The 20,521-nt window shown below is 36.4% G+C and overlaps 2 protein-coding genes across 2 annotated transcripts; one reads left to right on the plus strand and one right to left on the minus strand.

Moving 5' to 3' along the window:
- The first annotated feature begins 6,079 nt into the window (after positions 1-6,079).
- LOC149616724 (uncharacterized) lies at positions 6,080-7,390 on the plus strand. Its single transcript, XM_089856197.1, has 4 exons — positions 6,080-6,133; positions 6,205-6,657; positions 6,716-7,081; positions 7,148-7,390. Exons 2-4 carry the CDS (start codon positions 6,328-6,330, stop codon positions 7,388-7,390), a joined length of 939 nt encoding a protein of 312 aa, XP_089712323.1. The 5' UTR covers positions 6,080-6,133; positions 6,205-6,327.
- Positions 7,391-16,477: 9,087 nt separating this feature from the next.
- Positions 16,478-20,316, minus strand: LOC149616725 (glutamate receptor ionotropic, delta-1-like). Its single transcript, XM_089856198.1, has 8 exons — positions 20,020-20,316; positions 19,851-19,954; positions 19,696-19,786; positions 18,872-19,033; positions 18,681-18,810; positions 17,519-17,748; positions 17,205-17,452; positions 16,478-16,700 (listed from the first exon to the last, which is right to left on the minus strand). The coding sequence occupies exons 1-8, from the start codon at positions 20,068-20,070 to the stop codon at positions 16,478-16,480; spliced, it is 1,239 nt and encodes a 412-aa protein (XP_089712324.1). The 5' UTR covers positions 20,071-20,316.
- Between the last annotated feature and the right edge of the window lie 205 nt (positions 20,317-20,521).

The following is a 20,521-nucleotide window of genomic DNA, read 5'->3' on the forward strand; positions in this document are numbered from 1 at the left end:
AATTTAAAGTTAGTATTTTAAAATTTATTAAATTTAAAGTTAGTATTTTAAAATTTATTAAATTTAAAGTTAGTATTTTAAAATTTATTAAATTTAAAGTTAGTATTTTAAAATTTATTAAACTTAAAGTTAGTATTTTAAAATTTATTAAATTTAAAGTTAGTATTTTAAAATTTATTAAATTTAAAGTTAGTATTTTAAAATTTATTAAATTTAAAGTTAGTATTTTAAAATTTATTAAATTTAAAGTTAGTATTTTAAAATATATTGAATTTAAAGTTAGTATTTTAAAACATTAAATTTCAAGTTAGTATTTTAAAACATTAAATTTCAAGTTAGTATTAAAAAACAATAAATTTCAAGTTAGTATTAAAAAACAATAAATTTCAAGTTAGTATTAAAAAACAATAAATTTCAAGTTAGTATTAAAAAACATTAAATTTCAAGTTAGTATTAAAAAACAATAAATTTCAAGATAGTATTTCAAAATATACTAAATTTAAAGTTACTATTTTAAAATAATGAAATTTAAAGTTACTATTTTAAAATAATGAAATTTAAAGTTACTATTTTAAAATAATAAAATTTAAAGTTCTATTTTAAAGTATTAAAATTAGTATTTTTAAAATAATAAATTGAAAGGTTAGTATTGAAATTAGTATACGTAAAAGTTTGTATTAGTCATTGAATGATTTAACAATAATTTTCGCCTTTTCTGAAACTTCTTAAAAACCTGCATATGCCACGTGGCAATTTCAATTTAAAAAGAAATGGACCAAATCCGGCTTTAACTGTAAGTTCGCCAAGGCAAAACATCGAAAAAATATCAAATTTCACGAAAATCGATTAAATTTCTACCTCGAAAGGGTTGACACCACATCACGCACGATTTCCCATAAGTCCCAAATAGAAACTCAATGGCTTTGGCCAAACAAGATCACGAACTTCTCAAATTTCTTTCGTTTGAGTTTTTTCGAATCGAAAATTCTCACCTGGCTCGAGCATCGGCAGTGCCGCGTGGGCTGAAGGCTGCTTGAAAATAGCGATCATACGGGAAACCTAATTACGAGGCAATACGGGATTTAATTTATAAACCAGAGTCTGCTTCCAATGCGGGAAATAAGTCGCCCGGATAAGGGAGACGCTCGACCTTGAGAAAGTGGTGGCGGCTGACCAGATTTTAACCCTAAATTCAATTCGAAAATCACTTATCTTTCACGACAGAGAAATATTATTAAGTAGGACATTGATCTGCGGCAGATAATACGATATTCAGAACACTGCATTCTCTAATACTAGGCCTTGCGATAGGAATAAAAGGGGGTGGCAGTTCGGATTTCACAAATGGCGCTAGATGTCGCTTTTCTGAGGTTTTAAACTGGCGGCAAATTCAAAACTATGGAAAATTGTTAGCAACAATCTGCTAAGTTCGGCTCGAAAAAGAAAGCAAAAAACATAAACCGGTTCATGATGCTGAACGGTTTCCGTGTTCGAAAAATACTAGTTTAAATTTGGTGTACGTTTTGACACGTGTCAATGGCGTCTGCATGGAAATTTCAACCTATCACAGCCCTTAAGTTTTTCCCAAAAACTGCCACTGACAATGAAATGCCTTAAGTTTGATTTGGATTGACCAATTAGCGAGCTTAGGAGAGGTAGAAGGAGATTTCTTTGTCAGCTGACACAGACATTATAAACTCCAATATTTTAATTACCCACTTCTCTAGTTTAGCAGACGATGTGCCCTGGTCAATGGTTATGGACCAGGTTATTTAGTTCAGTTTAAAAAAATCCTTATTTCCCTTCCTGGTCCGCCATAAGTGAAAGACGTGACGTCATGCGAGACTGCGCAGTACGAATTTACTTTCGTCATCGCGAAAATTCGCCTCAGAAAAGAGCCATCTAACGGTTACTAAGCGCAAATTCAAAATGTCACATAAAAATGCTTCTGTCGTACATTTCAAGGCCTAGTATTAGAGTTGGCGGTGTTCAGAAACATTTCGAGACACATTCGTTGTATTATTTATTAAAGGGAGAGTGAAGTAGAAGGAAATTTATCACGGGATTTGATAAAATTTGCGCGCGACGTGACAATCGTCGCGCGAGACATGGAGCGTGCCGCGAGAATTTTGTTAACAGGAAGGCAAGGCGTTACGCGATTGGTCGGAGGTCCTTCTTTAAAATTATCCTCAAAATCTGAACCTAATTTGAATTTTAAAATCATTCGGAAGTATTTCCTGAATGTTTCACTATGCAGACTGGTCTTATAATTAGTAGAAGAATCGATAAAAAAAATCACTTGATTTTCTACTTCACCCTCCCATTAACACCCAAAAAAATCAATAAAACCCGGTTGGCTGGGTTTTTTCGTACCCTAAGCTTAGAGGCCAATGTTTGGGAGTCCATATCTAATAAATTGAATGTTGTAGACCCTATGTTCTTTCACTTTTTCCACTCAGTTTGACTCCAACAACTCAACCAATGGTAGACTTATCAGAAACACCCTGTATATATCTTTAAAGGTATAGAATAGATTCTTTAACTTGATATATATATATATATATTGTAATATTTATTTCAAAAATATAATGTGATTCTAATTTTAAAATTCATATATAAATCAAAAATTTAATCTATAATACTAATTTTAAAATTCATATTTATTTCATAAAATGTAATCTAACACTAATTTTAAAATTCATATATATTTCAAAATATTTTATCTAATACTAATTTCAAAAATTTATATATACTTCTCAAAAATAAACAAAAAAGTGCATAATTGCATTTATAATAGTGTTTCTGATTTTACCAGCATACGCACATTCATACCCATTTTATAGTACATTTCTACTAGATCCATGTTCAATAACGTTCTTAGATTGAAGACCATCGAAGGCTTATATGTCTTACGCCATATGGGTGACCATTTCCTAATTGTTTTGGTCCCAATGTTTTAGTGACCATATCTGTAACCATATAAGTTCATAAGATATGTTCCATAAGTTTGTCACTGGTTACTGAGAGCTTGTCATGAAGGGACGTAAGAGAAACGTCATAGATTCTCGTAAAGCGACGCCTGGTGAGGGGCTGTCTAAGGCTTAGTACAAACTAAATAGGAAGATGGACTGTAAAACCGAGTGTAGTCAATTCTCGCTTCATTCTCCAACTAGCTCTCTATAAGTCTCTAGCATTACGAAGTGTAGGTAGCGTCATACTTATGGAACATATTTTATAAACTTATGTTGAAACTAAATGTTGTATACCCTATGTTCTTTGAAACTTTGAACTCAGTTTGACCCTTATGTCAGACTTGTCAGAAATACCCTATATTCATGTTTTTCCAAAAAAATTGGGCACAAGGTAATGCTAATTTATGTCCAAGTGAAAAAAAATTATTCCATTTAGGGTTCCCTTCCTTTTCCTCATTATGTTTCGTACATGAGTTCTTGCCATGATTAACCTTTATCCTTAAAGGCCATAAGAGCTATGTCCTGATTTAAGTTGTCTTTGGTGAAATATACGAATCTTTTAGGATATGTTTCGTCAATATAATCGTGATGTGGAGGCAGATGATTCTGTGAACCGAATCGCAAAGATAAAGAGAGAACCGGTGTTCGCTTCATGGCGAAACGATAGCACTTTGTGTTATCCAGCATCCATAGCGTTTATAAAGGTTAATGCCTAATAGTGCCATAACACTTCCAGTATCGCCATATTCTCAAAGCCTGACATAAAGTAAAGCTCACGATTCCTATTAAAATTCTTCTCGCTCGCTCATACCAAATCAGATGCCGTTAAAAAAGGGGCATCTGGTACGAAGCATTATGTCTAACACCACCATGAACAATAGTACGCATGCAGGAAACAAAGGGAAGACGTGAATTAGTAACGTAAAATTACGTCATAAAATGGAACTTAACTTTTTATTATGGTTTTGTGATCTATTGAGGGATTTAGTTTTCACGTCTAGTCCGCACTGTTTTTTTCTTGTGCCGCCAATGAAAGTTGCTTCACGTCAAGTTTTCTCACGCTTGAAGGCCAATAAACATTCGTGCTTGAAATAGGCCAACAAAATATTCCATAGAACAGAACCCACTGTACTCTTGTCCTATAATTACCCTCCCTTCTTGGAACACCCTGTATATATCACCTTATAAGCTTGGGAAATTATTTGTAAATCTATAAACACTTTGATTGACGGGTGCGGAATGTAACAAAGAGATTTTTACTTCTCTGAGTGACGTATGTCACGGAGAGGTTCTAATTTCGACGTGTCTGTCTGTGTGTGTGTCTGTCTGTTGTTATTGGCTTACACCCCAGGGGAGGGGACCGCGTTCGCAGTTTGAAAATCGGAGCAATCGTGTTCTGAAATTCCGGACCGCATTTACAGTTCCCGGAAATTTGGAAAATTATATTCCACTTGCAAAGGCTTTTACTCCATTGACTGTCTAACAACTCTGTTCATTTGTCCACCCCACATGGATACCAGTCTGTACGTACTGGCTTCTAAACACCACCATCTCCTGGTCTTTCGTCCATCCCACATGGACACCAGTCTGTACTTACTGGCTTCTAAACCCCCACCATCTTCTAGTCTTACGCCCATTCCACATGGACACCAGTTTGAACTTACTTGCTTCTAAACTCCACCAGCTTCTCGACTTTGTCCATTCCACATGGACACCAGTCTGTATACCTGGCTTACTTGCTCTCCGGTAAACGTTTTCCAAAATCCGCTGTCTTTTTGGTGAGCTCTGCTGAACGTAGCCCAGATCAGTGAAAGGTCTGATCGTAATCGGATTGTAGCTTCGTGTTTTCATGCTTTTTATGGTGCGCATCTACTTTCAGTGCTTGTAGCCACAAGCCCACAAATAAGCTTTGGTGTTATGTAACGTTAACAGTCATGTTGACAAACTAAGAAAATCGTTGAGGTGAAACGAGAGGATAGTGTTTACACGGCAACCGTGTTGTGAATATGGCTTCGAATATAGAGGGTATACAGTTGAGGAGTAGAAAATTGGGCCTTACAAACACGTAAAGATAATATCCCTCCAAAGTTTTATCTCTTCATTTCCCGTTTTTTCCCCATCGGATGATTTAAATGTGTAGAAGTATATCCTTATTTAATGTAAAATCTCGTCTGATTTACAGTTTATTCGCTATGCTTTGTATACTACTTTAATATTTCATAAATTTTAACTTCAGTATTTGTTCATAAAAAAAAGAAACATTTCCATATCTGGGTAAATAAGTTTGTAATTAGTCCTCCTCTTGACTCGGAGAGGTAACATTTTGGTTTTCCCAACTTGGTTGAATATCAATTGATTGTTTTATCCGTGGAAACAATTTCCTTCAATTAAAATTAAGTATCTTTGCAATATGTAATCTGTTAACTGTTGTTCCTACGAAACCGGCTTCTTGCCGCGGACAATTAATTGTATCTTATCTGTATATTTTGAAATTTCTTTGACAGGTGACATTTCGGTAAACATATTTTAAAACTTATGAATATGTCATAAGTATTTTTAGGTGACACATTTTTTGGTTATTGCCTAGTTACGATTGATATGAAAATGGGTATAAAAGCGCAGGAGTCCAGTCCTTGTTCATCATCACAGTTTTAGTGGTTAAACAAACCATAAAGACTTCTGAACCTTTTGACGAATTTGCCTTACCGATGAAACTTCAACTGCCTTCGTAAGTAGATATTTTAAAAATACTTACTAAATACTTGTCCTCGAGTAGTTAAGTACTTGTCCTCGAGTTAAAGGGTTTAGCTCTGATGTTCTGATTTGGTCGCGGTTTAGATCATGACGGCCCAAATGCCAATGTGCATCACTTTTGATGACAACTTCTGGGATGGTTTAATGTGGGATGAGGACCTGAGCGACACCACGATTGTCCTGGTTGACAAGGAAGGGAAAAGTATTTGGGAGTTCAATGTCCACTCCATCGTCTTGCGTCGAAGGAGTAAAGTATTTAAGGAAATTATCACCAAACTCGGGGAGAAGGTCACCTTCACAGGCATTGACCTCCTGGTTCTGAAGAAGTTCATCCAGTTTCTTTACGTCGGTGATGTTTACATTGAAACTTGGCAAGAAATTGTGCAGTTTTTGGAATTGGCCTTACGGTAAGTTAAGATGTTAAACTTGCACAGGATTATTATGAACTTATGTTTTTTCCGTGAATTCCATACATCAGCTACAAAGTCGAGAGTCTGACCCAAGAATTGGAACAATCTTTAGTAAAATTCGTTACTTTAATCAACGTCTGCGATATTTTGAAAGTGGCCACCGATTTTGGTTTGACTACTTTGGAAGGACAATGCATCGACTTGATTGTACGTGGAGCGGTCATCGTCTTCGGTACCAGCGGTTTCCAACGATAACCGATGAGAATATCACCAAAATCATTTCGGATCATCGTTTGAACGTAGTCAAAGAGGTCGACGTCATCCAGTACTTGATCTGTTGGGCCAAAGCCCAAGCTTTCGGACAAGGACTTAAGCTCGATGACACCAACCTCCATCTTAAGATTAACCCCTTCTTGAAGTACGTCCGCATGAACAAGATTCAGCCTGAAGACCAACAATTGTTGCCAGTTGGAATCCGTACTCTGGTTTTCCCTTCAGCTTCCGCTAATTACGCCGCTGAGGTAAGATCAAGATCACCAACGTACCACACGAGTCCCTTAACGTATCTTCGTATGTCAGGTTCTACAAACCACCCCTGTCAAGCCACCGCTAAGACTGAAGGACCGTGAACCATCCAGAGACACCTGTCTGGCTGAGTACATGGCCAGTGTCCTGCTCCGAGACACCAAGACTGGCGGAACCATCACTTGGTTCAACTCCGGAATTGGTGAACACTTGGTCCTGAGATTCTCCGTGACGATGCCCATCTTTTTGGGTGGTTTCCTTTTGAACTTCCGACACAGCGTCGCCGGTCATGCCAGAATCGTTATCAGACAAACCGTAACTAAAACCAATCGCGAAGAAAAAGAAATTCGCTACGCATTGAATTATAAGTTGTGCGAACACAGATTCGCCAATGATAATGTCGGAACCAATTCCTATCAGGTAATTAACTACACTTCAATTAAAAATTAACTATTAATTAGTGATCTAATGTAAATTTGCTTACAGTCATCTTGTTACGAACCCGAGAACCCGATTTTGTTAAAACCGGATGAGGAATGCAACGTTTACTTTGCAACAAACAACAACAACGACAACAAGAACATTCACGAAATGCCTAAGATTCCTTTGCCATTTACCACCATCAAGACCGACGAAGGACCAACCATTCGCATGCACTTGGACTCAATCATCGCCGTTAGAAAGATGTACTTCCTGTCCGCTTGTGGTCGTTGCAACATCAACCATTAATTTGCATTCAATGATATACTAATAACAACAGGGGTTGGTAATTAAAATTGGTTCCGAAATTTTCTGTAACTTCTAATAACAAATAAAAATCAATAGCATTGCAATCATAAGTTTATAATTACTCAGCAATAAGTTTCAAAACGACTTAATGCTTCAAAAGGGGTGGGGGTTGCAGTGTCGTCTGCTTAATTTAGGGTTAAGAACTTAAGACGGAACACTGATAGGATGGTATGTGCACCCAAAGATAACAAGGTGGTCAAACACCAGGCTATATTTTACCCCCGAATTTTGAAACCAGGGCCTATAGAGCTATTTCAGAGGGGGGTAATGGCTACGTCACCAATGCTATTTGCCCATAGAGAAAACCCTCATAAAATGTCCGCCCTACACTCAAAGGCAGGCCTAATTTTCGTAGCAGACGAAATTTTCCCCCCACTGAAATAGAAACCTCGAGACCAATTTTTATTTACAAGCTGGTGCGTGTATCGGCCATTTTAATGTTTTGCGAGGGCCTCGTTGCGAGTTTTGATAATAGAATAAGGGCTATTTCCCAACCCTATAATAAATTTCTTCTTCTTAAAGAAAAGCAAAGGCCCAACTTATTCTGGGATTCTATTTTCTCTCTCGCTTTTGGTATCCAATTTTCGCCGGGTAATGGAAAAAAACTCAGTCGAATAAAACCATCCAAAAAGGCGGGCCAGGCTAGCCTATATACATCTATAGGCCAAGGCTTAGTTCCGCCATACAATTCTCAAAAGGGAAAAGAACGCGTTAAGCGGCAGCCTAACCGATAGAGGCAGGTCTCTTTTCTCATTTCCAACGAAAAACAATTATGGGCTTTTTGGAAAATGGAATACGTATGGTAATATTATAATGCTTTCGGGAAACGTTACTAATTTAATCAAATTTAACTTAATTAATTCTAATATAATACAAAATCGAAAAAGCAAAACAGTCGACTTATCGTAGAGCTTCGACTCGAGTAGACGTTAATAGGCATAATTGTTGTGACGTCACAAATGGTTATTCTTGAGATTTCGAGGTTCTTTACTAAATTAAATTTAAATAATTTTAATTATCATTCAAATTAAATAAAGACAAGTTGGGAAAACCAAAATATTACCTCTCCGAGTCAAGAGGAGGACTACTTACTAACTTATTTACCCAGATATGGAAATGTTTCTTTTTTTTATGAACAAATACTGAAGTTAAAATTTATGAAATATTAAAGCAGTATACAAAGTATAGCGAATATACTGTAATACAGACGACATTTTACATCCAATAAGGATATACTTGTACTCACTAAAATCATCCGATGGGGAAAAAACGGGAAATGAAGAGATAAAACTTTGGAGGGATATTACCTTTACGTATTTGTAAAGGCCCAATTTTCTACTCCTCAACTGTATACCCTCTATGTTCAAAGCCATATTCACAACACGGTTGCCGTGTAAACACTATCCTCTCGTTTCACCTCAACGATTTTCTTAGTTTGTCATCATGACTGTTAACGTTACATAACACCAAAGGGTCCAAAGCTTATTTGTGGCTGAAAGTAAATGCGCACCATAAAAAGCATGAAAACACGGAGCTACAATCCGATTACGATCAGACATTTCACTGATCTGGGCTGCGTTCAGCAGAGCTCACCAAAAAAGACAGCGGATTTTGGAAAACGTTTACCGGTGAGCTCTGTCGTCATGGCTTTGCTGAATGCTTTTCTCCGGTCATCGGTGTTCTAAAAGGTATACGGACTAAATACCTCCAAGACAAAAGACCCCCGGTCATAATCCCCCGATTTTGAAGCCAATAAGTACAGATTGGTATTCATGTAGAATAGACAATTGACTTGTCAGATGAAGTAATAGTGGCCAGCTGATTTGCGATAGATTCAAGTTTTGAATTTTCCGGGAACTGTGAATGCGGTCCGGAAATAGCGAACACATTCGGAAACTGCGAACGCGTTCCTAATCGAGTCAGTAACTAATAGAGATGGGCCGATACCAGTTTAAACCGATACCGATATGATCCGATGCTTGGGAAACCGATACGTACCGATACCGATATTTTACCCGATCCTTCGATTAAACCGATATCAAACCGATACCGATATGGTATCGGTATCGGCCCATCTCTATAGATGATTCTCGATCCAATTTCGGTACTTGAAACTATAAAACTGGCTTATCATACGAAAAACCCATTTTAGACACTAGTTACGTTATCCAAAAATAGATGAAAAACTGTGCTGTCTCAGGGTTTAGGTCTTATGGCGCCATCTACTCTCAACATAAGTATTTATTTTCTTCAAAAAATATCGGGTAGAAATGTCGGTTAATTTTTAACCGATACCATGCCGATACCGATATATCGGTTAAAGCCAAATATCGGTACCGATACCGATATGGCATCGGTATCGGCCCATCTCTAGTAACTAATCCCGGAGAATGCCGAAGTTCAATGCTGAAATGTTTATTGAAGATGTTAGGAACAATACAAATCTGTATGATATTAGAAACAAAGATTGCAAAAAAGAAAGACAATAGATGGGCCGCAATTAGTTCAGTGTTCAGTTTATCAGTTAAGCCTTGGTTCCATTATTTGCATGAACTACGCTAAGTGAAAACGCTATAACGCTGGGCGACAACGTAAATAACAAATCTGACGTTTGACGTCCAGCTGCAAAGTAGTTTTTTTCGGTCAAGTGAAAACCATGCTTAAGGAACTAAAGCTAACCACTTCGTGGAAAACCTTCCCCTAATGTTACTGATTTCAACCTCACAGTTTGGTCAAATTCGGTAACGAATTGTGACTGTGCACAAAGGACAAACGTCCAAAAACTACCTTCTAGGATATACAAGTATATGAGATTCTTTAAACATATCACTTGTCCTCCAATAACTTTTGCTTTCAAAATTTTAGTCTTCTCATTCTAATTGACCTGATACCGAATTTTAGCTCCAAAAATGTAGGATTTGATTGAAGATAATTTACTTTGATTACATTTTCTATGTCTGTTTTGCAAGAATTATATAATTTAATATCTATAATTTTCAAGAATGTTAAGTCGAAATACTTCTAATAAATATTTTTCCATAATGCCAAAAAGAATAAAATTGAAAACAAAATTTCGAAATAATCGGGTTAAGGTTGAGGGTGTTCAACTCTACGAAATCATAAGCTATCGCACGTGCGTCACAAAACTCACTGACCAGAAAAAACTAAGAAGTTGCGACACCTCATAGCTTTAGTTGTAAGATCAAAAAAAGTACGTCATATTCTAAGAAAAATGGGTTATGCTATTGTACGAAAGCAAAGGAAATGACGCCTGTGTACCCTTCGACTTATGAAAGAAGATCGGTCCCCGTACCAAAATTAATTCTCCATACTAAGAAAAAATACTAAGAGGCGGGAGCACAAACAGAATTGGGCGTTACAAGTTATCCAACCATAATCTGTGGTAGCCATTTTTCCTTTAAAAGATATTGTTACCGAATACGCGTAATGCCCTTTGTCACATTTCTACCTACTTGGACTAAATAACTATGGAAATGCAGTTACTAGATAGTACAAAAAGTTTAAATATAATTTAGAAAGTAGAGGCCCCCATTTCAATGTGTCTAATGGCCTTTCAGACTCATTTGGATGAGTAAACAGAAGTTGTACAAGTTGAATCACAAAATTAAAAATTGACCACTGACCAATTTTTGCTGACTCAACGTTTTGACCCATCTAGTTGAGTCAAAAGTTTATCGTCTGAGGAGGCCTTTAGATGGAAAACCACTGTTTTCCATATCACTTTTAATTTCAAGAGAGTTTGCAGGGCTGCAATGTTAACCATGTGTCAGTAAGATTTAAATCTTATTGAAACCTTATTTTGATGCTTAGAAACAATGAGGTTTTAGCATCTTGTGACGTGCAACTAAACTATACGTTAAACTTGAGGGGGATTCTTGAACTTTGGCACCGTTCAAAAAGCAAACCATAAGTTTATAAGACATGTTTATGTGGCAATGGCAAACACAATTTAATGTTTTTATAAATGTGAAAAGTTCTCAAACCAGAAACAGAAATCGAACCAAACTCTGACATAATTTTTATTTATTTTTCTTTGTATTTGACGCTATTTAAAGGTCACTAATAACTATCGAAAATAAAGGACCGATAGTAATCGCTTGAGAGATAATATGTAGGATGTGTAACCGTGTTTCTAAAAAAATCTTCTATCCTTATGTTTTGTAGCTCTTAAAACTTCTTCGGTTACTAAATCCAAGCTACCCCTTTTCATTTTTATCTACGTCCATTACTACATAAACATAACGTAGGTTATAGAAACGAAACGGAGTTTTGGGTGGCTTTGACAGTGTGTGCAAGTTTGTTCTGTGTGTTGCTAGTTTTAGGAGATCGGTCACACAAAAAGCAAATCTGGGGAGGAACTAGTTAGGAAATCTATTACTCGAATTGAGAAAAAATGTTAATTCAATTATGGGATTCACACTATCTTTTGTGGCGTCGACAAACAATTTGTACTGCACCTCCAACACTGCCAGATTCAATAGACAAAGAGGTAGTAAAGTTCGTAATGTCCAAATCTTAAATTTACTGCAACATTTTCTGACACTAACTGATAGCTTTAAGCTTTTGTTAGGATCTGATTTGATGAATCTGGATTGGAGACTGTTTCACGGTAACGGCCCTTAAGTGTTTAAGCTAAATTGCAATTTTAACTATCATTACTTAGTATGGGAGCAGTTACATTTAAATATTTATTTTCAATACGAATTCTGTCGTTACAAAATGGGCAGGGATAGATTAAATTTTAGAAGTAGGAATGGAGAACGGTTAGTATTTACTTCAATCCGACTCATAGCCCAGTATAAAGCCCCTCCCTCCAACACGTAACGAAAAGTTTGAATTATCTTATTGGCTCACTTAAACTACGTTTGGATGACGTTGCTGGCGGGGACGGCGAAAAATTCGTAATTCCTTTTTTCCTCTGTCGCTATGACCCGCCTCTTCTCTCATACCCCCCCCCCCTTCCCGTGGAATTGGTTCCGGGACTTTGACGCGCGCCCAGATTACTCTGTTCTCCATTCCTACTTCCAAAATTAAATCGATACCTGAAATGGCATATTTGTTGATAGAATGGCATTAACACACGTAGATATAATATTTCGTAATCTTTCTTGTTCACAAATACGTAGCGTACCTAACTGTTAGTCTTAAAATGATAAAAAAAAATGAAAGGTTTCGGAAGCCAAGGAGAAATGCGCGTTCATATTCATAAGTTTTTGTTATAATCTTATTTTATTCTTTTTCCCCCTTCATCTTCACTCTTAAAGGGTATATTCGTGATGCCTCGTAAGATTACGTCTTTAGAAAACGGGTCCTCTACTTTTTATACAATTTTGCGTAGCTTCTCATGCATGCGTAAGCTAGCTCATGCACTCTTGTCTATTTTTCTCCCGACGCGACCTTCCGTCTTTTCAAACTTCTTTATACTTTATTCTTTTTTATTTGATTTTGCTTTCGGATACAGTGTTGTATTTGATAGAAATCGTGGCTATGCTTATACTTGCTTGTAGTAGTAGTAGATTTGAAATTTCTTACATATCTCTTTAAAGATGTGTGATTGCATGTAAGTATCGTTATTAAAATGTGTTTGTAAGTACCATAAACTAATGTAACTATTTAGATAGTAAGGCTATGGCATTTATTTTTCTGCCAATATTCTAACCAAGAACGTCACTTTTGCAGCTTGTTTTAAGTGTAAAGCGATATAAAGAAGTTGGGAAAGCGAAGTGTTTCCTCTCCTAGTTCAGAGGAAAACTATCTCCTCACTTCTTTCAAATCGAATAACATATAGTATAGGGTGTTTGTTAATCGTTGGCAGAGTTGTGAGATATTCAACAAATTTTATATAAAGTAACTCATGAAGATCTATTCAAATGTGTTTTGTAAATAAATAAGACAGAGTTCGAGACAGCTGCTCATTCATATATCACCAATTCTTCCATTGTCACAGAAAAGCTTAATGCAAAAAAATCGATCTTTGTAGATAACTTATTTATAGATTTAAGTCACACAAATTCCAATTAATGCACGCAGTGTACGGAATTAAGGATAATAATTAGACTGAAGACCTATTTCTCACTAAGTTTTATCTTTGAAATGAAATTATTAACGAACACTAACGCATTGTGAGACATTACGTGAATCGCTTGCAAACAAGTATGGTCATCGCAACCAAACACTGTTAGAAAAAAAGGTGTTTCATGGGTGTTCGGAAATACCTTGAGGTGTTTATACACTCTTTTTGGAGTGTTTTTTAACTGAGATGGTGTTTTCTCCGTAAAAAGGTGCTAGTTGACTCTTTTAAGGTACTTTTTAAGGAAATCGTGATTCACTGGTACGTAGACACACCTTTAGGTGTTAATTGACCCTTATTAAGTGGTTTTTTAAACGGAAATAGTGTTTTTAATATAAATCTGTTCGAATGGTGCGAATAAACACCTTTGGGCTTTACTTCACACATTGTTAGCTGATATGATGTTTTTTTAAGTGAAAGGTTATTGATATGAGCTTAGAGGGAAATAATCTACTAATTCTACCTGCATAGTGAAGCATCCTAAAAATAACCCAAAGATTTTAAAAATCTAAATTATTTAACATTTCTTAGGACTAGCTTATTCTAATATTTATAGGAATTTATAATTATTTTGAGTTTTCAATCATTGGAAAATAATTCTTGAAGAGTTCAATATGCTGGAATGTCTTGGTATTAGAGTAATTAATAAAATTATCACTTGAATTTCGCCTTGACACAGGTTTTAATCTCTCCGAGTGACACAACTACTAAAATATTTCCATTTAATATTCTGCAAAAAGAAAATGTTATCGTTTTGAAGGAGATCTTATCATCCTACTCGCTTTATATTAACTTTGATATGCGTGTTGTGTCTCGATTCAGATGCAATCTTCATTACTCGTTCTATATAAACTCTCTTTTTTTGTCATTCCAAAGAAAGAAGTTTATCTTAAATAATTAAATAAATATAAGTGCTATGAATTATTTTAATTGTTAGTATTTTACGTTAATTATAGTTAGGTCGGTTTAAGAAATTTAATTCCTTAAATAATTTTAAACATAGCTATCTATAAAGTTATACTTCAAGGAAACACCTATATCAGAACTTTTGTAAATTTTGGGTATATAAAGTGATTGATTCACACTAAGAGATAAGAAATGCGCAATTGCGTGAACCTTTGGTGGTAGCTCTGCCATTAAGAGGCTAGACGTTTCTCATGTCTCACGTGTGGCGTATGTGGTGTACACGAATGACTAGTGCATGGTGTTGTTGTTAGAAACCATTAAATACCGGATAGCATTGGGTGAAACAATTGGTTGTTAGACAGCAGATGAAGGTTTAACGAATAGTTAATGATTGACGTTAAATAAGATGGATATAGCAAAGAAGTAACATTTTCCGAATTTCTGTATACTTCGAACGCGTTCCGGAAATTACGAACACTTTTGCTTCGATTTGCCAACTGCGAACGCGGTGACAGACAGACACACAGACACGTCCAGTCACTTGGAGAGAGGTAAAAATTCTACTTCATTACACTATCGCCACACTGGTTTTTCTAATGGTAAATACCACATACACGCTAATCTGTACTTATTGTCTTCTGACAACGCCATCATAAAGTCTTCTGTGTATAACACATACACGCCAATCTGAAACATTGGATTCTACTCCATTATCATCGTTGGGATTAAGATGTACGCGCGATCGGCTTAAGTTACGAGAAACGACCAGCCTCCCAATGGCAGGGCCTCGACCAAAGGTTCACGCAATAGCGCTTAATCCTACCATTTGTGAATCAATCGCCTTATATAACCTAAATTTCCAAAAATTGTGAAAACGGTTTACGCTAGAAGTCAAACGTCAACAATAGCTTTGTTTAAAATCATTTTAAGAATAACGTTCTTAAAACCACTTAACTAGATTTAAGGTAAAATACTGACGATTAAAAAATTAATATCATTTAAATTTATTTAAATATTTAAGATAATTTTCTTTCTTCGGAACGACACAAGTGAAAGTTTATATAGAACGAGTAAAGAAGATTGCATCTGAGTCGAAACACTACATGCATATCACGAGTAGGATAAAATTATCTCTTACAAAACCATAACATTTTCTTATTGTAGAAAATTAAATGAAAATATGTTAAGTATGTTTCGGCATTACGATTCTTTAAGTAGTTTTGTAGCTATAAAGCTCTTTTTCATTTCAATATTCTAAGAAGATCTTTTATATTAATATATCAAATTTGGTGTTTACTTTCTAATTCAGCTTTACTACATTTATATACAGTGTAAACATGAAATTTAACTTTCCTTGTTTCACTAAATGTTACTTCTAAATATTTTGGTAAGCGTTGTTCAGATTGGTTCCTTGAATTCGTGTGTCTTTGAGGAGGTCTTGACGGTTCACAGTGAGCCGAAAATTAAATACACATTTGAATGATGTAAATCAGGTCCTTAAATAGAACTATTGAGGATATACAGTAAAGGTTAAGCGTAACCATTTCACGCGCATATCAAATCTTACACGGTTGAATAAGGCTTACAGAAGAAAAAACGTTTACCCTTAATCCACTGGATTTGAGCAGCAGATTTTGAGCAGCTATTTTGAAAGACTAATCTATGGTAATTCATGTGTTTTGAAAAAAATAATTTCAAAAAACACCTTTTACAGAGTTGATAGACACCTTTCTGGTATAATTATAATCCTCTATTAAGGGTGATGGTTTAAACCTAACAAGAATTAAAAAGCACCAACGTCAATGAAATTTAAAAACACCAAATTAGTCTCAAAAAGACCTTTTTTTAAAGGGTTTATTAACACTTTTTCTGGTATTAATATACACCTCTATTCAAAGTGATTAAAACACCTCGCAGGATATAAAAGCACCTTCAGAGAAGGTATTATTTCGCACCGTTTTGAAAGGTGCGTATTGACATCCTCTCGTATGGTGCTTTTCAACACCAATAGGGGTGCTGCTGGGGATGCATTAGGAAACACCTCTTAAGGTGTCAAACAGTTCCATTTTATTTAACAGTGAAGACGCAAAATAACTTATGGCCAGTAGAACAAAGGTGCTTTGCAAATCAGTGAACTCGATGTAGTTTACTACGGTTGCCAAATCCTTGTTCTTCAATTCTTGCATGGTTACTGGAAACATCAATTTTTCTTGCCACTTCTGCAGACATCCACTTTCAGACAAAGCTATGATGCTGTCATGTGCAATAATATACGTTTATCCTGACTTGATTCACAAATATACTATACGGAGTGTTTCCGATAAGTCTACCAGACAAAGTGGAAAATGTCAAAGAACATGGTATCTACAACATTTAACTGCGGAGATATGGGCTCCCAAACATTGGTCCCGAAGTATAGTCTTACATGTGTAGTAAGACATATCATCCTTCAATAGACTTCAATCTAATTATGTTATTGAACCTTTATCTATCAGAAGACGTTTATACTATTTAATGGGTAGAAGTGTGCGTACACTGGAAAAGTAAAGCTCATTACTCCACATGCAAGGCTATTTCCGTGATTTAGGAGCCAATGTTTGGGAGCCCATATCTCAGTAACTAAACGTTGTAAACCCCATGTTTTTGCCACTTTCCAGCACCCAGTTTGACTCAAAGAACACACCCTTTAATTTATGTCATACTTATCAGGAACATCCTGTATTTTAAAGGTTCTGTATCTCAGTGAACCATACTTACACCCAGTTAAACGATGATTGACAAGTAAAGTTCTTTTGAAATCCAATGGCCGTATTTAAAGCCACAAGCGGCTCACTCACTGGCCGTATCTTAGACGTTGGATACCCCGCTCTAAGTAGTTTGAGCTTCATTCGAAGAAGCGATTCCGACGCGGTAATACGTCTGGCATAGATGTCAGCGTAATCCGATGGTCTTCGTGGTCTAATCTCACCCACTCGACGAAAGAGATCCCCATATGGTCTGGGAGACTGCGTCAATTAAATTCAAGGAACATTTTATCAACAAAAACTTTCAGTATCACTGTGCAACTATACCATTTTCGCAATATGCTCTTCTAGAGAGTTGTGTTTTGCAATGAAAACCTTCATGCTTCCCAATCTGAGAACTGACGCTAAATCGTCCAATGTATTGATATCATGTTTCGATGGAACACTAGTGGTCGCTTTAAGCTCATTTCCATAGAAAATGTTTAATATCGTGCAAGTTATCAGCCATGAGATTATCACTAACGAAGCTGGTAACTGAGCATTATTCACATTAACACCTGTAATTATTGAAAAGAACAACCGTAGAAAAAGGCTTGCATGAATTTCACTAGGATATATCGGGTTTAAAAAAATTTATAAGCTTTGATCCATAAGTATGACACTACCTATACTTCGTAATACTAGAGACTTACTGAGAGCTAGTTCAAGAACGACGCCAGAATTGACTACACTTGGTTTTGCGGTACATCTTCTTGTTTAGTCTGTACTAAGCCTTTGACAGCTAGTGCCTCACCAGGCGTCGCTTTACAAAAATTTATGAGGTTTCACCCTAAGACCATTAACAACCCCCGGGATTCGCAACGCAATAAGATCCTCATATTGAAAGGTCCGCCTCTAGGAGTTACGGCTGTTTTCGCGACACGGGTGCCACCAACCGGCAATTGATAGAAACTTATAGGGTGTACAGAACTTCCGGTTCCGGATATCGCTTAAAAAGAAATAAGATCGTCTTCTTCTAAATTCGGAGGCCGAGGCCGCAACGGTTTTGTACAATTATGATTCAATAGTAAAATAATATATCGTTAAATTAGCTTGATATTTGCAATATGGTAGTTAAAAAAATATGTACACGTTAACATTTTCATTCTTAACTTCTTCCTCGTGATCCGCCATTTTTAAATAGCAAAGAGGAACCTGTAAACCGGAAATTCGGTACCCCCTAAACGTTTCCTCAATATACCGCAAGGGTCGCTAGGATCGCGCGAAACAGAAAACCACGAAAAGTTGAAAGCTTGCGTTGCGCATCCCGGGGTTGTTAATGGTCTTAGTTTCACCTACGTTACTTCATGACAAGATCTCAGTAACCAGTGACAAACTTATGGAACCTATTTTATGAACTTATGGTGGTTCCAAGATGGGAGTTAATATGGAATCCACTATTCTTCGAAGTAAATTGAGTAACAATTGTTTTTCAAAATAAACGCATTACCTTGCTTCGCAGCAATGCCAAAGACGATCATAAAACTGAGCAATTTGAACTTTGGCTTATGACGAAACGAAAAGCACATGTACAAAATCAATACAACCAGAATAGTACAAGCCAGTCCTACTAGCCAAACCTTTTATATCAAAATCAAAATATACTTTTGATATACATAGATTAAGTATTTTTGTACGTACATTAACTTCAAATGGACTGAAGAATAATAAGACTTCTGATCTAGTTACGTTTTCAACACCTACGAAGAAGTTCGACGTGTCTTGGATGTAGGGGACACTGAAATCAATAACATTTCTTCTATCCTCAGTTACTGAAAGTCCTGCAAGACCAAAGTCGGCTTTCTACGAGATATTTTAAAAAGTTATAGAATTATACCCCTTTTTGATGCAATAACGGGGATAGGCAACACTCAGTATAGAGACATTCAAGGGGGTTGATACATTGCCACTCATGATACAAAACAACTACAGCGCAGGCGCCAAAAAGCGAGAAGGAAGACAAAGTTTTCCCCAGTGTCTTTCCCTCTTAGTTGCATCAGGAACGATGGGTAGTGGAATCGTAATCTGAGAGAAATCGGCCCGCTAACTGTGGACTGGCTCACGTCCGGTGGGACGCTAGAAAATGGGGGAGGAATACACGGAAAAATGGCGGGCAGTTTTATTGATTAGTCTGAGGTAGATCGCCCGCCATTTTTCCGAGTATTCTTCTCAAATTTCTAGCGTCCCACCGGATCTAAATCGTTCCACAGTTAGCGTGCCGATTTTCCCTCATTACGTATACTCCCCCCATCAACCTTGGTTACATCGAAATGGTCTATAGGGAGCTAAAAGTTCTGACCCTGAAACGTCGCACCCTTCTATTTCTTACTGGGGTCTAACGGTTGGAAACAGTATTCTACGTGCAAAAATGCCAACCAGAGGGGGCTGCGTGACGTCAGACTATCTCTTCCCGTAGCCAGTTGTTAGCTCCCTATTGCCTTAAAACGTTATGGACAATTACTCACTCCAGAAGCTAGTTGTCCGACAACTCCGGTCCAGGATTTATTTGGTAGCATTGTTCCATGACGTCCATGCTTAGTCTCGTAAAGATCGTATCTTTAAAAATATTAATTTCTAACGTGAAACATCTGATGTCTAATAACTGGTAGAAATATCTCACGTAAAGTTAATTGTGCTGGCCAGGCTATTTAAAAGATTTGATTCGATTCCATCGAGAATTGGTTGACCACTAGGTGAACTTTTAACAATTTGAAGGTAAAAACTCTAATACAAAATCAAATTTCAATACAAATTAATATAAATAAATACACGTTTAACGAAACCATCACCTTCAAGAAAGTTAGACGCAGTCTTAATCCCGAACAAATACAATCCTTCATGGTCGACTGAAATATTTCTAAGTATACACAACACAAGATCACCCATTCCTTCAGATTTTGTTTACTATTGTGAGTTTGAGCTATATTAAGGCAATGTGTGAGCGCGAACCGTGACTAAAGACCACGGTATAATTAAATCTTTTAGTCAGAAAATAAGGTTTAATTTACGGCATCAGTAACTTCGTGCTAAGAAGAAAGTCGTCTATTTAAGAAAACAACTCTTGCACGGCAAGAAGCGATATCTAGTTTATTAGGGAGAAGGTACAAATTGCCTAAGTATTCGCGCGCCATAGTTCTAGTCCCCCTTTCAAAATACAAGAGGGGACGTAAAAGGAGGTCGCGCTATTTCGCCTCTCCTCAGTCATAAAATACGCAACTTTCGTCATTCTTGTCACACTGACGTGAACCAATTAATTTAGAGGCAGGGATTAGCTCCGGACCTACGTTTACG

The sequence above is a fragment of the Phalangium opilio genome, unplaced genomic scaffold (genome assembly GCF_054372755.1).
Source record: "Phalangium opilio isolate 3A_F unplaced genomic scaffold, DU_Popi_V2 ptg000217l_1, whole genome shotgun sequence".
Classification (NCBI taxonomy): domain Eukaryota; kingdom Metazoa; phylum Arthropoda; class Arachnida; order Opiliones; family Phalangiidae; genus Phalangium; species Phalangium opilio.

Bases quoted from the DNA above. Each gene is read 5' to 3' on its own strand.
- LOC149616724 (XM_089856197.1), top strand. From the start codon at position 6,328: ATGCATCGACTTGATTGTACGTGGAGCGGTCATCGTCTTCGGTACCAG. The intron at 6,658-6,715 runs GTAAGATCAAGA...TTCGTATGTCAG, and splicing joins CCGCTAATTACGCCGCTGAG to GTTCTACAAACCACCCCTGT. The intron at 7,082-7,147 runs GTAATTAACTAC...ATTTGCTTACAG, and splicing joins TCGGAACCAATTCCTATCAG to TCATCTTGTTACGAACCCGA.
- LOC149616725 (XM_089856198.1), bottom strand. From the start codon at position 20,070: ATGAAGGATTGTATTTGTTCGGGATTAAGACTGCGTCTAACTTTCTTG. The intron at 19,955-20,019 runs GTGATGGTTTCG...ATTTTGTATTAG, and splicing joins TGCGTCTAACTTTCTTGAAG to AGTTTTTACCTTCAAATTGT. The intron at 17,749-18,680 runs GTAATGCGTTTA...CAATAATTACAG, and splicing joins TGGCATTGCTGCGAAGCAAG to GTGTTAATGTGAATAATGCT.